The sequence below is a fragment of the Hevea brasiliensis genome, chromosome 5, assembly GCF_030052815.1.
Source record: "Hevea brasiliensis isolate MT/VB/25A 57/8 chromosome 5, ASM3005281v1, whole genome shotgun sequence".
Taxonomy (NCBI): Eukaryota; Viridiplantae; Streptophyta; class Magnoliopsida; order Malpighiales; family Euphorbiaceae; genus Hevea; species Hevea brasiliensis.
This window is the reverse complement of record NC_079497.1, coordinates 12,442,883-12,460,535: the sequence shown is the minus strand read 5'-3', so window position 1 is coordinate 12,460,535 and position 17,653 is coordinate 12,442,883. Positions and strand designations below refer to the sequence as shown.

Here is a 17,653-nt window from a genome sequence, read left to right as displayed (position 1 = left end):
TTCAGAGGCATTATTTATACCTCAAAAGCAGAAGCATCAAAAGCATCACCAGAAGACTCCATCAATAAGAACTTAAACCGCATACAAGTGAAAGATCTAAGCACTGGAAAAGTAACCCATATCCATTCAAACCGAAAAGTAGCAACAACAACAACTATAATAAAGTACCCATAAATATCAAGCTCTAAACAATTAAAAATTATAAAAAAAAACCCTAAAATGATCAGAACAAAACAGCTTAAGCCGTAAGCACAACAGCTCCGCCATTCTCCTTTATCTTTTTCTCGGCAATCTTGGACACCAGCTTCGCTTTCACAACAATCGGCTTGTTCTCCGGCAAAGCGCCCTTCCCCAATACCTTGAAGTAGCCATGCTGAGTGACATCGATCATTGGCACATTGTCCTTGCTAGCCTTCTCCTTCGCTTCTTGAGGGATCAACGACCAGAGCTTATCGATGTTGACGATGGGGCAGTAGAACTTGTTCCGCAATTTGTGGAAGTATCGCATTCCGACCTTTCCAAAATACCCAGGATGGTACTTGTCGAAAAGGATCCTGTGGTGGTGCATGCCTCCAGCGTTACCACGACCTCCTGGATGCTTCCGGTGCTTGCCAATACGACCATGTCCAGCGCTCACGTGGCCGCGCTTCTTCCTGTTCTTCTTGAATCGGGTGGTCATTTTAGCTTTCTTTGCTTAAAGAAAGGTTTTTGGGCGGCTCTGTTAGATAAAAGGCGGAGCGGCAAATAAAATTGAGTTAGGGTTTTGAAAGATTTATCGTGGAGAGAGAGAACACGCGGCTGCGCGTTTCCGTAAAAAAAAAATAAAAAATAAAAAAGCAGCAAAGAATTTTATTAAAAAACTATTATTCTAAAAATAAAGAGAAATAAAAAATAATACAATTATTTTTAAAATTATTATTTTTTATCAATAATAATTTTAAGGATAATTATTACTTAATAGCACTGAATTTTATTTTATTAAAATCACTTAATTTTAATTTTTTTTAAAACCCATTCAATTTAATATCATTAAAATCACTATACTTGAATATTATAAATTTTCATACTAATATTGACTAATTTTCGTTTACAATCACTTAATATTAGTTTTTTTCATGTCACACAATTTTAATTTTTTTTTAAATTCAAAACTCTCTCATTTTAATTTAATTAAATTTAAAATATCTGTTACCTATAATTAAAGGTGTACAAATTACTCCAAATATGAAATCATTTTCTCTCTTAACATCTTTTCTAATTTCACATTTTCTAATGAAAATTTAATAAATTTCTAATATTTACACTACTAACAATGTTTTCACATTAATAATACTCAAAAATTTAAAAAATATATAATTTATTATGAATTTAATTATTTTGATATTTTAATACATTTTGAGATTTATTTTAAAAGTTTTAAATTTAAAATTTACTTTTAAATTTGAGTTTATTTAGTGTAATACTATTTATTTGTAATTTAAAAAAATAAATTGAAATAATTTTATTTCTATATTCTTTCGATTACAAATAAGTAGTATTACACTAAATACACTCAAATTTAATAATAAAAATTTAAATTTAAAAGTTTAAAATAAATCTCAAAATATATTAAAAATATTATAATAATTTTCTAAGGTATTACATGAGGTCGTTAGTGTGTGTGCATGTGTATTGTTGTTAATTGTAAATATTTGAAATTTATTAACTTTTCACTAAAAAATGTGAAATTAGGAGAAATATAAAGAGAAAATAATTATTTTATTTACGGTAATCTGTAAACCTCTTATAGGTAATTGGGACTTTAGGTTTATTTAAATTGAAGTTGGGTGAGTTTTGAGTTTAAAAAAAAATTTAAAATTGAATGGTAATATTGAAAAAAAATTTAAAATTTAGTGACTGTGAATGCAAATTAACTCATATTAGATTGAAAATCTACTATATCCAACCATAGTAACTTTACTCAAATTGAAATTATTGAGTTTTAAGAAAAAACTAAAATAAAATAGAGTGACTTTTATAAAATAATTCATAAAATTTAATAATATCTAAGTAATAATTAGAATAATTTTAGATATAATTTTGGTGTATATATTGTTTTATAATTATTTTGATAAAAATAATAATTAGTATAAATTTAGTAATTAAATAATTGAATAAATTTATTTTAAAAATAGTTAAATATGTTAAATAAATATACAAAATAAAATAATTATGTAAGTTATACTTAAATGATTGAAAAATTTAAAATAAAGTGAAATTAAAAATAATTTAAAAATAAAAAATACACTTAAAGGGAAGACTATTTAGGTGTGTGGTGGAGTTAAGAGGATATGGAGTATTGAGTGGAAAGGGGAAATTGTATCAACTACCCTTGAATTTAGGAGTTATTTAATTTTCATCCATAATTTATTATAATAAAATTATTTAATTTTAATTTTATTTTAAAAAACATTCCTCTAACTTATAATAATAAATTTTAATTATAAAAAAGAATAAAATTATTTTTGACTTTTTTAAAAATAAAATTACCATTTTATCCTCTTTTCATTATCTCTTCCTCTTCCATTATAATCTAATTAATAATTGTTTATTAATAAGATTATTTTATTTTATATATTAATACAATTATTAATAGATTATTTCATTTATCTAGATTATTTTATTTGACAATAGATAACTGAGATATTTAAATAAAATATTATTTTAAATATTATTATAATAATGAATAAAAAAAGAAAAAATTGATGAAGAATCTAGACCCTTTTCCACTCCGGTAAATGATTTATCCACCTCTTATTTTTTTGCATTTTCCACTACAAGAAATTAAAAAGTTAGTAACTAAAATTATTGACTATTTTATGTAACAATTCAAATTTTTATTTTTTTGCATTTTCCATTATAAGAAATTAAAAAGTTAGTAACTAAAATTATCGAGTATTTTATGTAATAACTCAATTTTATTTTAGTAAAAAATATTTTAATATTATTCTAATACTATTTTATTAATTTAAACAGTTCATTAAGTTGTGCTTGGTCTTACTATGAGCTAAAGAATATATAATTTATGTACTTAATTGCTTTAAAATTTTTTAGTCATTTTAATATATTTTATAAGATTATTTCAAAATTTTAGATTTAATCTTTAGAAATATTAAATTTTTATTATAATTTTATGTTTTGATATTTTTAAATTTAATATAATTATTTTTATTATTATTACTAATATTATGTTTAATTAATTTATGGAATAAATTTATGGAGGAAGAGTTTATTATAAATATTAATAATATTTTAATATTAATTTGATTAGAAATTTGATAAATATGTTTTAATAAAATATTATGTATTTAAATATTAAAAATATTATTTTTATAAAGAATATATATATATATATATATATATATATATATATATAGAAGGTGAGATGACAAAGTTGCAGCATGCCATCAGCGTCAACGGTAGCTTTTTTTTTTTTTAAATAAAAAAATTGAAAGAAACAAAAATCGGAAGACTTTCTTCCCCCCACCTTTCTTTCTCTTATCTCTCACTTTCCTTCTCTCTTTCTTTCTTTCTCCGACAAGCCACCCAATGCCGGCAAGCCTCCTCCATGATGTCAACAAGCATCGATGACCGTCAGGGAGCAATGAATGGCGGCTAGCAACTCTGGTAGTGGCGACAAAAGAGGGGAGAGAGAGATTGCACACGATGAAGGCAACGACTTTCCAGCGCTGTATCGTCACCGTCTGGCTACCATTTCACGCAGGATCACCTGAGTTGGAATCCTTGCAAACCCATCTTTCATTTCTGACCAAGAACACTGAAATCCATGTGATTTCCGATGATAGCTAGAAGAGTGAGAAATGAGTTTGACAGTGTCTTTTCGACGACTTGTCTGAGGATCTGACCATTTGATTGACGATCACATTAAAACCTTTTGAAATAAGACTAACTATTCTCTAATTAGATACCATTTGGAAATGGTGATTATTGGACAGTCCAAATTACTTGGTGAGATTTTAGATCATTTTTTATGTATGTAAATTAAATATAATTATATGATAATTATTAATAATTTATGAAACTTTGTTTAGGTACAATCGAATCGGCGATAGCTCTTCGATCCGGTCTGAATGTCCGGCAGGCTATCCTAAAAATGGGTCATGTTTACAGTTAGCCTTTTCAGACATTTCAGATGTGTTTCAGGCAGCAGAATCAATAAAGATAGTCCCTAACTCAAGTTGTATAGTATTTATCTCGGCTAAACTAGCTGATAGATTTGTAAAATATTCTTGACTTAGTTAAATTAAGTGAAATAAATTTAATCAATAAAATGACGATATAGAGGACTTCCAGAGATATTTTTATAATTTTTGAAGTAATGAAAATAATTGTTTGGACTATAAAGAAGTTAGGGTCCCTAGCCGGAGTTTAGAGGATTGAACCTATATTAGGATTCTTGTACGCCCCGGATGAGCATTATAATTATTGTTGTAGGCGTGAGACCCTGTGTATTGTTGTTATTTAATTTTTTTCTTGCATAAATGTTAGGTTCAGTTATAGGGGAGGCTCTGTCAAAATTTCAATAAGAACCTATGATTAATTCTTGCTTGTTTGGTTTAAATTAGTTGTTTTAATTAGTAATTTGATAGAGGTCAATGTGTCTATATAAGTTATTAGTGTCGGCTATTCTTCTTCCTTCCAGTTGGAACAGCTCCAGTCGGGTCAACCAGTCTGTGAGTTGAATATCGATTATTTTTGTAATTTCAATATTAATTATATATCTGGCATACTCATGCATTCTATAAAGAATTAATTTTGCATATAAATAGTTAATATATTATGGCATTTTAGTTGTTGCATATTTAAGTATTATTAGTTATTTGTGATTGCCGCCCTAAGGATAATTTAGAATTCTTTGTCTGTGTTAGCGTGAGTATAGTGTGGTTGTGGATGTAGGTAGGATGGGTAGTCGCGGCTAGAGTTTGACTTGCTGGGACCTGAGCCTTATATATGGATAAGAGAGGTGAGCACAGCTTTGAGTTGATATCGCTGGCCCCCGCACTGGGATTATTAAGTAAAAGTCCAATTTGAGTAGATTTCGCTGGCAGGTATTGGATTAAGAGAGCTATATAAGATATCAGCTTCCATATATAAGATTAAGAGAGTTATATAAGATATTAGCTTCCATATATATATATATATTAATGTAATACACTAGGTGTGTGAGTAGCTCCAAATTAACTTTTCGTGTAAATACTAAGTGAACAATTTGTTTATGTGTTTGATGTGCATTTTATGGTAGAATTACACTAGTTTTAGATAGTTATAGAAATTGTATCTATAATTAATATCTAAACTCTCTAAGTCGAATGCTTATTTCTGTTCAAATATTTTTTCCAAGTTGCAAGAGGAGCAAGTTTATTTTTCGAGTCCAACCTGCATTTTCCTTCACAGGTTGTGCTTCATAGTTTAATAGCTTTATTGCGTCTATTTATTTATTTAACTATTTGTTTAATTACTAAAACTCCACTGTTACACTGGTTTATGAATATATATTATATCATTTAATGAAAATTTATGATATGAGATGGTTTGTATATGCTATGTATTAGGGTTGAGTTAAACTCCTCTAATAGGGGATTTCTTATAAAAATCGGATTGAATTGGCTTAAGTAAATTCATAGTGTTTATTTTATTTTTGTTTACATGTTGGGCCTTGATTTTGGGTTCTAGTTATGTGTTTGAAAACAGTGAAGCTTACTACAGGCATTGAGGGCTTTATGTCGATTCAGGTCCTAGTACCAGTCTGACCCAGAAATTGAGTCGTGATATTTTAGGAAGAATTTAGTTGGTAATTCTATTAACCGACTAAATGTGGATTGTCCAATAATTAAGTTGTAGGTAAATTATATTCAATGGCACAAAATTACTATTTGATCACTAAAATTATTTAATTAATATTGATTGTTTAATTTATTTATGAACTTAATAAATTAAGACTTCAATTTAATTGTTTAATTAAAATTATATTTTTAAAAATTATTTTTTAAAATTAAAAAGGACAAGTAAATTAATTGATGCTTGAATTAAATTATTTAGTTGAAATAAAATTTAGAAAATAGTATTTCAAAATTAAAGGGGTAATAGAATTTTTTATTGATAAAATTAATTAAAGTTTAACAAAAATTTAAATTAATAATAAAAAATATAAATATAAACTAATAGATAATTTTATTAATAAATTTAGTAAATATTAGAGTTATCAAAAATAAACTAATTTATGGACAATTAATTACTAAAAGTATACTCTTTTTTTTTTTTTTCTTTTTGAAAGAGGAACAAAAGGATAATGGTATTCTTTTCAACTTAAAAATCTGTTATTACAGATTAGATAGATTTTTTTAAAATAAAATTAAAATTGAATGTTATTATAATAATAATAATAAATAAAAGTTAAAAGACAGAACTGAAGTAACCTATAAGTTCAAAGATGATTGGCGGGATTGGCACAATTTACCCTTGAGTGATTGATATTATCATGGAAAAAATTAAAACAAAAGAAAAACAATTTTAGAAAAGTAATAAAAGATAATGAATGTGTATATGATTTTAAGGCGTTATGGAAAAAATATATATAATTAAAAAAATAATTTTAAAAAGAAAAAAAAAACCATTGCTCATCGGATAGCACTAATCCTTAATTTAAAATCTAATTTCTATATAAAGTTTTTATGTGGTTTTTTTTTCACTCATTGAAAAATATAGAAAAAATTAATATATTACTCATTAATTGATAAATTTTATTATTACTTAATATCCTAAATTGGATATTCCTGTATAAAAAATAAATAATTAAAAAAAATGCCAATCCTAAAATTAAAGTTTTTAGGGTATGAATTTTATATAAAATTTTTATGTGGTTTTTATTTGTGAAAAAAATTATAATATATCACTTATGTATTAATAAATCTGATTTTGTTAATAGACAAGCTAATATTGTTATAAAAAAAGCAAATAATTAAAAAAACTTAAAATTTTTCCAAAATTACTAATCTTTTGAATGTACTAATTTTTCAAATCAGTTTTTTTTTTTTTTTTAATATAAACGAGCCAGTATCTTTGTAAAAAAATAAATATTCTTTTAAAAAGAGCCTTATGAAAAAAATTTTAAACAGTGAATTCAGATTCTAATACTAACTTTGGAGATTCACACTCCAAAAGTTAGTTATCCCATATTTTTAGTGCGAGATACAAGTTTACTTACAATGGAATCATAGCATTTCACCAAGCCATTGGCCAAGCATCACCACCTACACCGTACAATTGCAACTACGAGTCATAATAGACAGTTTTAATACCATTGATATGAACTCAAAAGAACCACACTCCAAAAGTTTTGGAGAACCCAATTTCATTGAAATCAGGCCATCAACATTTGAAATCCTCATTTCATATCAGATTCACAAAGAGGTGCACTCCACAAAGAAAATTCGTCCTTTCCCTTTGTTGCATAAAAGGAAATGAAAATGGAAAAAAAAAAAATTCTCCTGTGCAAAGAATGTAAAATAATTACTGCAAGCAGCTGTATTTAGCCAAAAAAAAAAAAAGCCTGCTAGCACCATCATTTGCTTTACATCATAGGTGATGAAAACTAACTCCTAAAAGTACAAGCTCTGAATTATCAGGTAAAAGGTCAACTGGTGACCATAATATCCTGTGCTTTAAATGCCTGGGGATCAACTCCCACATCCCTGAACAAATCTAGTAAAAATGTGTGTGACCAAAAGAAACACGTTCTATACATACCAGATTTTCCCCCTTTCACACTTGCCACCATTTTCGATTCTCCATTGCCTTAACAAGCTCATTTGCCAATGATGCGAAGTCTTCAGCTCCATTTTGCAGCTCTGCAGTGCGCCTGCTGATTCTCTGATAAAAGCAATACAATTGCAATACCAACCGTTTTGGTTAATTTTTTGGGATAGAGATGATAAAATACAAGGCAAAAATCATGTTTATGTCACTACTACAATTATCACCTTTCCTCTCATCATTGCCACTCAAAATAATTATAGGTTAGGTTAGGTTAGGTTAGTTTACAAACGAAGGGTGATATGCCCTATTCAAAAACTAAAATAAGCTCCATGGTAATCCTTTAACATCATACCTCCAATTTTTCTTGTCTTTCCACAAGCTTGTTTCTTGCGTGTGCAGCAACTGACGAGGCATCCTAGAAGCAATTACCACATCAAAATAAGTAATCCATTGAAATAAATGTCACCTTGCAAAAAAGAAGTTGACTACTAAATAATTGTAGTCACTAGAACTGTGATATCTTGAGTTCCAATCAAAGCAGAATGAAGCCACCAAAAATAAAATAATAATAATCATAATCCATGATATTACCCCAGCTTTTCTATATTGAGCTATAATTTCTTCAGGTGTCCTTAGTCTGGGTTTTATATCATCAGCCCTGCCTAATAACTGTTCCCTTTCTGTATCCTTCTCTGCAGTGCAATAATCATATTGTTAAAAGACAATTAATGAGCAAAAAAACACATTAAATATGGGGAAATCAAATTTACCTCTCTTTATATTTTTCACTTCCTGCGATGTAGTTACCGTGGGCAGAGGTGATTCATCTATCTCAATATCATCTGCACTTTAGAAAAGCAATCAGTAAAAGCAGCAGCAACGGAAGAGAAAAATAGTGAACATAGATGTGGACAAAACCTATATTAAGCTCTACAGCTTCCTGAATATCAGTAACAGCTGGAGATGATTCTGAGAATGGTGGCTTCGAGAAAATGTCCTCCAGGTGACTAAAATTGGATTGAGGTGTTGGAGTAATATCCGTGGTCTGCGCTAATTTTGCAGCTTTAAAGCCTTTGACAATACCGGCTAGAATCCCAGGCTTAATACCCTGTAGCAACATGAATAAGCTATAAAAAGAAGAATAATACCAAATATAAATATGGACAAGTTTTTTGGTTAATTTGGACCTGCTTCTGCTTCTGATTGGAAGAGAAACTGATGGCTGCATCTGCAGCAGCAGCAAGGACCTTATCATGAAGACAAGGAAGAGACTCTGGAATCCTAGAAAAAAATTATTCTGTTAAACTTTCAAACTTGTGCTAGTGATTTTGTCTAAACATATCATTGGCTAAACATAGATTAAGGCACCTGAAACCATTTTCACCAGACAGTAGTGAGGCGAAGGCCAACTCACACCCATTTGCCTACAGGACAACATTAGAAACAAACCATTTAATTAATCATCAAGAGTACCAAACAAGTAACAAATTCAAAAAATCCAAAAGAAAGGATACCAATGTAATCAGCCCATTATCAAAACTCATATTCTTCTCCATGTTTGTTTTGTAGTTCCACCTAAGAATTGACATTAAGGAGCTTTCTTTCACCAATTCCAAATCTGGAAAAGATCTGCCCAGATACAAGTATCAACAATATCAATGAATTGACCTTAGTATGCTAGCTGGGAGGGCTTTCAAAAATATTGGTACGACATAATGTTAAGATGGTAAGTTATGCTCTATAGTCAAGATTCTCATATTACTTATCTTTGCATTGCAAGCATTTCACCTGATTTCAATTGCTCCAGTCTGAAACAGCAAGATCAGTCCACAAACTTTGTCATCCTTCCTAAAAGTTGAAGTCCAACAGCAAGGGTTCGAATGTTTCACTTTAAAAATGGATTTATTGTTTCCCTAAAAATAATTTAGCTATCATTTAACTTGTGAACAGAGTATGAAGCGGTTGCAAGTATAAACAAGGGCAATAGAACTACCTGAATCACACTCTTTGTAGAGTACAAGCGCAATGAATCCTCAAAACAAAGCAGAATAAGTGAATCCATTAATCTTTCCCCTGTGAGTGCAATACCTGAAGAGGAATGATGTTCACTGCTATGCGAATTAGCCCCTGTTAAAGTAGTTTCATCCACAGGCTGATTCTTGTTAATAGCCACATCCTGGTTAGCCTTCTCCAGATGCTTTCCATTGGTTGAGGTAGAGACTGAAGTATTGTACTCTGATAAAAGTAAAATAAAATTTTCGTAGTTTCCTAATTTGCAAGTGCAACCAAAATTTAGGAAAGGAAAAGATCCTATTGCTTCCTAATTGAAGACTATACTTGCCTATAACATACATGGAAATTGCAATTGATTTCTTTTTTGGGTGCCATGGATGAGAATTGATCATTCCACCACCACTATCAATTATTTTAAGAAATGCATCCTTGGTTAAGAAAAACATGACTTCCTCTGCAGGATTTGCTACAATATTAGTTTCCTTTGGACTTTTTACAAGGCTACCAATATTTTCATAATTTGTCCAGGTCACTGAAATAACAGGAGAACTGGAGCTCGATACAAAGTCTGTGAAGAAGAGAACTGATAATGAACTCATGTCAAGTACTGCCACCTGAAATAGAAACATCAAATTTAAAATCAATCAGAACAAGGAAAGCTAAAATCACATGAAAATAACCCAAGTTAGCAGAAAAGGTAATTGGAAAGCAAGCATGAATAAAAGGCATATGATACTCAATTACTCACCCTACCACATTCAAAACCAACAGCAAGTTTGGCTCCAGAATTTGCAAACTGTAGCGCACGAATTGGGGAATTAGGAAGAGAAAAAACAGCCCTACAATGAGGTCCTTCCTCTTGAGGCAAAATGCAAACTATGAGACAAGTAAATATGTTAGGCAGACAAAGTAAAGGATTTAAATGAAATTTTTGAAAGAATGGAAGCAATAAAGCAAACCTCTCAGATTCTTAGCAATCTATATTATTTTAACTGAATTCTGAAATTTTCACATCAACTTTGATAATGGGACACTTGCAACTTTTTAAGTTCCAGATTCTAGCCAAAGTCAATCTTCTGTGTAAAAAATTACCATTTACCCTTGAAATGAAAAGGTACCCTATTTAATAGTCCAGAATAGAAAGTACATAACTTACACTAAAACCAGAACTTAAACCTCTCAATATCGTTCCCACATGATATAAATGATGATAAATAATAAGAAAACCAAGACGGTCTGCTCATAGACTTTAGAGATGGCTCACTTTTTTTTTTTTTTTTTTTGGGCTAGAAGTAGAGATGGCTCACTTGCAACTTACCTTCATGCTTAGTCTCTGTCACTAAGTGAAAACTTGTCTCATCTGAGCTGCCATTGAAGTTATAAAGTTTTACCTAGTTGATAATTTAACACAAGGTTGGATGGGAAAGAAAAGGAAGGGAAGAAAGAGAAAAAGACAGAATCACTAAATAAACATTTCTGACCAGTCCATATTCATTGCCAACTGCCAAATTTGAAGTGAGGGAACAGAAGTCCAAATTTGATACTGGAGTACTAAAGCCAGTAACTTGTAGACCTTTCACCTGCCAATCATGCAAGGTTACAACTCACATAAAATAAACATTACAAATAGTAATATTTTTTAGACTTTTGTGAAGGAACTCTTAACTGTCTAACCTTTCCTTCTAGAACGCAAATAATTGAGAGGAAAGGATAAGAGGCATTCCAAATCCGAACAGATCCATCTTGATAACCTGCTATGTAAACTCTTTCAACAACTCTTTGTTCTGTTGAAGACAGATGAACAGGTACACCCCCAGTCAAGGGCCACTTTGTACCACCAGCCTGGGCAAGTGTGGTGCCTTGTTTTCTAACTGAGGCCATCTGAGCAATTGCGTATGAAACAATTCAACAATATAAATCCATACATTAAGACTGAAAATTATATGGGAGTTAGATATACCTCAGATAGAACTTTTGAAGAGTTTCCACCCATAGGCAATGCAGCGAATTTTGCCATAGTCATGTGTGGATCAACCATAGGTACAACTGCAGGAAACTCCAAAGCACAGACAGATGTTTCCTTCTCTTGCTGAGATAGCAAGGCAGACAAGCTAGCATCATCATAAAGATGCAGTTGTCCGGGATTTGTCAATACAAAAACATCAGCTTTGTGATTACTCTTTTTTGACCAAGCACTTGGTAACAAAATCATGTCAGCAAAAGATCCAGTAAGTGTGAGGTCAGCACGACCTTTACATCTTACTGTCTCCATCCCAGATGACCATTCTAGATTCAGAACCTGTGGCGATCACATATTAGAGCAACTTCCACATGACAATCTAGATAAATAAATAAACACCAATTACCTATAGCCATTGAATAGCAATTACCACAGCAAAGCAAACATCGCTGTGACATTCTTAATACAATGTGATAGAGCCAACAACAAATTCAAATTAAAAGATGTCCCAGTTATAGGGTTGGAACAAACCACAGAGGTGAATATACTCCAAGGTTGTTTCGATTCATGCTAAGTTTCATCATTTATACAAATTCTTTGTAAAAATAATAGTCAGATAATACTACTAGTATAACATGACCTACTGCCATTAGAACACTAATACAACAACAAAAATTACACAACAAATGGCAACAACCAGATTCATGGCTTGGTCCACAACATGTCACCATGACCCCAACTAGCTAGAAGATAACACCAACTTTACGAACACATTATAACTCATGCAAGAATGGCACTTCACGCATTTTCCACATGCTAGAGACTAGCCAATTCTACAGCCACATGCAAAAGTGATCTTTCACTCATTCAAGTATTTGGGGTTTGGCCATTTGCTCTTGTATTGTCTATCACAATAGGTGTTATTTTCACTATATAAACTATTCAATGATCAAAACTCCAATTTTAGGAATGACATGGAATTCTATATGAATCTTATTGTGAAAATAGCACCAAAATAATTTGCGAAAACTTTGTATTTTACCTCTCTGCAAACAAGGTTCTTCTCTTTTTGCTGGTTCACAGGATTTCCAACTCCAAACACACACATCCTGTGGGTACCACAATAAATCCCTAACAGAAAGGTAGCTCCAAGGTTTTGTTGGCTTCTTGTGGGGAGAGTAAAACAATTGGCTTAACTATCTGGAGTGCTATGGCAAGTTTGAGGAGCCATGGACCAACTTCTATGGGTTATTGGCTTAGTTACCAGATATTACAGTTTCAAGAATGCTATGACTTAATATTGATGCGATTTACTTCATGAGTTATGTTAATGTTGGACAGCCTTTAAATTCAAAAACTGCGGCTGTTATATGATCAGTGAAGGTAGATTAATGCTTGAAATTTTTAAAAGCTTAAGTATTCAGAGACACTAGGTGGATTTGGAGTAAGTTGCAGGCAAAAGTGATAAAATAAGGCGTTCAGAGGCTGTAGGAAAAATGCTTCTGAACTACCAAACCTCAAAAACAATCCTTTGGAATGTAATATCTATGGAATGATCTATCCTTGAAAATCATATTATCTTTGGTAAATTCTTTTCTAAGTCATGCATCTTGCTCTTTTAAGAATATCAAAATCTTATTCATATAAGAAAAAGGAGAGGGGAAGGAGAGAGAGAGAGAGAGAGAGAGAGATCCAACATATAGTAATGTGCCAACAGAAATAATGAAAAATGCCCACTAGCTGTGAAATAATAACTCACAGTTAGAACTTCTTCAGATCCTATTTCATCACCACCATAGATAAACAGTTGACCATCACAATCATTACTGGATCTATTGCTTGCAGACCAGTGTAAGACTATAATAGGTAGTCTCCTCTCAGCAGATGATAATTGCAGCTTAACAACATTGCTGCCTGAGGGTTCATTTTGTTGACCTCTAACAGAGGAACCGGTTGATGTTTTCCAAAACAATATATCTCCATCCACATATCCAACTGCAAGAATGGACCCATTTGAAGATGCCCAGCAAAGGGCACTTATCTCTTTCTCTTGCAAGTGATTATAAGATGCATTGCCTTGAAGATTAGTATCTTCTCCACTTTGGGAATCAACACTTCCATCCTTCAATTGAAGATCCTTACCGCCTCCAACAAAAAGAATTCGAGCTTCATTAAAATCCCACAGAATTATCAGTCCATTCTCATATGCAATCAGCACTCTGCAAAAGATTATAGTTTCAAATTACATGTAGAAAGCAAAACAGAATACCAATGATTATACCATGACAACATAATCTGATGAAGATATAATCTCAATGTTTAGTAATTACGCAATCAACAATATTGCAATAGAACATGCTGAACAAAATTAAAGGATAGATCTATGTTGCAACAAGGTGCAAGGAATATTAGTGATTTGTTTGCATAAGGGCATTGCCACTGTTTTGAAGAAGTGTTCAGGTCAGTACTATTGCACCTAAGAAATTAGTACTATTCATATGAATTTTGTTGCTTACTGGTGATTAATTCCTCATGATGTCCACATCATTTTTGTTACTTTGAAATGCCAGCAAGATCCAAAGGGCCTTTAATGGGGATACAGGATATCAAATTGTTGAAATGTCACTTGGTGTCCACGACAACAGAATTTTAATCTTAGCACTCATGTGACTTCAGACTAAAAGTTCTTCATGAAAGAAACACAAGAGCTGCTACTATAAATACAGCAGAGAGATGGCAAAATAAAAAAAGAGGGCAAGAGTAAAATAATTATAAATTCATTTGAAGCGCTGCAATACTATTAGATAAATTTTCCAGAAAAACAAAATTCCCAGTCGTATTCACTGGTCATTACTTTGCCAGAATGTTTTCATTTCTGTTTCCTCTTGTGGAATGAGAAATTTGTTGAGAACAAGAGGATATATTACTTTTGGCATCATTCTTACTTTTCATGCATATTTGGATAATGAAGAAATGATAAAACAAACAAATACAGAATCACAGTATGCAGCACGCAAAATGAATTTCATTATTATTAATGACAAGGTCATTCACAAGTAATGTACCCACAGACCCCAAAAAAAAAATCCTAAAAAGTAATAAAGTGAAATCAATAATTAAGTCATGATTGTAATCCAACTTCCAAAAGCAAAACTGAAAAATGAGATTATATAAGAAATAGTATCTTACCTATTTCCAAAAGAGCAAGGTTGAGGAAGAACTCCAACAATTTGTTGGTGATCAAGTGATGGAAAACCAACTGCTTCTGCCAAATAGCGATAATACAGTGGCAATCAAGTACAAGGTTGTAGCAAATTAGAGTCGGACACCATGAAACTCAAAACTAAATTCAAGGTAGTTTGATCTCATCACAATGTGAGAAATGGAAGTTCCCAGACCTAGATTTCTTGGAAGAACTTGTTTAAAATTGGCTCCAAATGGACTATAAAGAAAATTGTACAAATTGTCTAGACATAACCTCTTCTAACATGCAGTAGATGCAATACAGGCTGGACTAATTTATATGGTTTAATTATAAAATGACTAGTGATGCCATTCTTCAACATAATAACAATTTCCAAACAAATGTAGATAGTGGACAACTGGACATTTGTTATATTTGTTTCATGCCAAATAGAAATAATAAGCCTTGTGATTGAATGATTGATTAGTGCACCCATAACAAGAATCAAATTTATTATAGTATGCAACCAGCAAAATAGAAGAAGGGAAGGAAGGCAGCAAGAAAAGACATGATAACATAATTTATGCATCCATTAATATCCTGCAATAAATTAATGGAGGCTTCGTCTGATTTAATATTCTAATTATCATATGAGAAAAGCCATAATTGATTTGGTAAATATGTAAACCTAATAGCACAAAGTGAAGAAGAACATCAAGAGAAATGCGAAAATCAGCAACTGAAAGAAAGAAGAAATCAGTCAATTACCATTTAAATGATCTGAAAATATGTGATATGGCAACCGTAAAAGTTTAGTATCTTCAGCATCATACTTCACCACAGACATCAAACCATATTCATCTCCAATAAACCTGTGTGCAAAAAAAATGCAGGGTAGCATTTAAGTAATTATTTCCATTTCCAGCTAGTTAGCAGCAAATTAAAAGCATTTGTGAAAATTTATATTTAGTCAATGCTATACATGAGATAGGAGCCATTGATTACAGAGAATGCAGTTATATTGGAATCCCATTGCAAACAGCAAGCTAGGCATCTGCTCTCCAGATTCCAAACCTGCCAAAATGAATTTAGAGTTAACCATACATATTAACTTTGACACAAATTATTTTACAACTTAACACCCAATTTTCCTGACATCAAGACGTCAATAAACAATGAACAGAAAAAAAAAAAATGAAGAACAAAACTTAATTCCTCAAGTAAGAATCAACTAGTAAGTGCATAGAGTAGGTGATTAATTAGGAACCTAATAAGAACACAAAATGCAGAAGCGAAATAGACTTTCTTGTCAAATAAACAGTACCAAAAAAAATTAAAAAAAAAAAAACAGTTTAAGAGGACGCAGAAACTGCAGAGCTTGTAAAGCATAAATACCTCAATATCATTCTCATTTGAAATGCCGATTAGAAAACCCCGGTTTTCTAGAAACTGCAAAAAGATAATAAGCATGAATATAAAAATTTATAGCTAGAAAACGACAAATTTTTCCCAATAGGAGACAAAATAAGAAGAAGAAAAACAACCTCTAGGCTCTTATAAGGCAATTGCTTTGGGGAAATGAGAAGGCCTTCGATTCCATCACCGCCAATAACTTTAATTCTGCCATCCCTAAAAAGAAACGCGGAAAAGGATGAGAATTACATGAACCCCAAGTGTATTCTAAAAGTTTGATCAGTAAAGAAAGAGACGACAATTTAACTCACAGTGTGGCAATGGCCAACAAACGCTGAATGGGGTCAAAAGCAAGAAGCGACGCCGTAGATGGGATACCATAGTGGACAGCAATTTGCAAATCGAAGTCCGTCGATTTCGAGCTGCCACGTTGCACATGGAGCTGAATCAAAGCAAGTACAGGATTTAAAAACAAAACAAAAATCTTTCCTTTGGACTTTACCAACAAGTGATGAGTAATAGTGCAAATTTCCTGAATTAGGAGAAATGAAACCCTAATTCAATTCAAAATCAAATGAAATAGATGATTATACGCATACCTGATGGTGGTGGTGGTGGTGCACCGCCTTCTGTATTAGTCTCTTCGCGGCATCCATGGCGAATCCAAGATGAATTGCTTGGTTTTGTTTAATTGTACATATATATATATATATATATATAAATTTGGGAGGGTTTGATTGTTTCTTGGTGGTAGTGATTATACCGATGCTACATTGCTTGACCCGCTCTGCTTCACCAGTCAATGGAACATCAAACAAGCATTTTAAGCTGTGCTGTTGGGAGGGCTTAAATTCTATGCCTTTTTTGTGACTCCCTGAAGCCACTCATAAGGTTTAAATTGACCGTGGACTTGTCTCAATTAAGCTTTTTTTTATATTTTATCTTCAATTTAATTTAAAAAAAATAATAATTTCTGTATTTTTAGATAACCAAAATTTTTGTTAATTTCAATTTTCTTTTAAAAAAGAAGGAACACTTAGAATCCAGGAAATTGACAAATTCAGACGCTAAAATACAGAAAATCAACAAAAAAGACACTAGCCAGAAAATCAACAAACCAGAAAACTAGGAACACAAAAATCTTAAAAAATCTAGAACACCAACGATGAAGACTGAAATTTTCTTCTACACATGGCCTGCCAAAAAAAGAAAAAAAGAAAAATGCAGTAATGTAATTCGAGTGGAACTTGAAAGAGAGCACTCTGATT

General features: G+C 31.4%; 2 protein-coding genes across 6 annotated transcripts; both read right to left on the bottom strand.

Annotated features, from left to right (window-relative positions):
- Nucleotides 1-97: 97 nt before the first annotated feature.
- Nucleotides 98-818, bottom strand: LOC110665365 (60S ribosomal protein L27a-3). Its single transcript, XM_021825429.2, has one exon. It carries the CDS (start codon nt 677-679, stop codon nt 239-241), a length of 441 nt encoding a protein of 146 aa, XP_021681121.1. The 5' UTR covers nt 680-818; the 3' UTR covers nt 98-238.
- Nucleotides 819-7,550: 6,732 nt separating this feature from the next.
- On the bottom strand, nt 7,551-17,125 carry LOC110665372 (uncharacterized). 5 transcript variants are annotated; one of them, XM_058147013.1, is made up of 24 exons: nt 16,985-17,123; nt 16,697-16,827; nt 16,517-16,601; nt 16,368-16,421; nt 15,955-16,046; nt 15,741-15,844; nt 14,978-15,053; nt 13,548-14,007; nt 11,789-12,127; nt 11,503-11,709; nt 11,310-11,408; nt 11,147-11,219; nt 10,577-10,704; nt 10,157-10,442; nt 9,809-10,050; nt 9,604-9,728; nt 9,330-9,444; nt 9,184-9,239; nt 9,003-9,096; nt 8,734-8,923; nt 8,586-8,657; nt 8,407-8,507; nt 8,168-8,230; nt 7,551-7,929 (listed from the first exon to the last, which is right to left on the bottom strand). In XM_058147013.1, the coding sequence occupies exons 1-24, from the start codon at nt 17,039-17,041 to the stop codon at nt 7,822-7,824; spliced, it is 3,357 nt and encodes a 1,118-aa protein (XP_058002996.1). In that variant the 5' UTR covers nt 17,042-17,123; the 3' UTR covers nt 7,551-7,821. The 5 variants fall into 5 exon arrangements, 4 of the variants coding, with proteins under 4 accessions (XP_058002996.1, XP_058002999.1, XP_058002998.1 ...); XM_058147016.1 differs by having other exon boundaries at nt 9,809-10,035; XM_058147015.1 differs by having other exon boundaries at nt 14,978-15,047.
- Nucleotides 17,126-17,653: the final 528 nt, after the last annotated feature.

Coding starts and splice junctions, on each gene's coding strand:
- LOC110665365 (XM_021825429.2), bottom strand. CDS start 679: ATGACCACCCGATTCAAGAAGAACAGGAAGAAGCGCGGCCACGTGAGC.
- LOC110665372 (XM_058147013.1), bottom strand. CDS start 17,041: ATGGATGCCGCGAAGAGACTAATACAGAAGGCGGTGCACCACCACCAC. Junction 15,054..15,740: donor ATTTTCAGATCATTTAAATG/GTAATTGACTGA, acceptor GCTATTTGGCAG/AAGCAGTTGGTTTTCCATCA. Junction 11,220..11,309: donor TTGGCAATGAATATGGACTG/GTCAGAAATGTT, acceptor ATTATCAACTAG/GTAAAACTTTATAACTTCAA.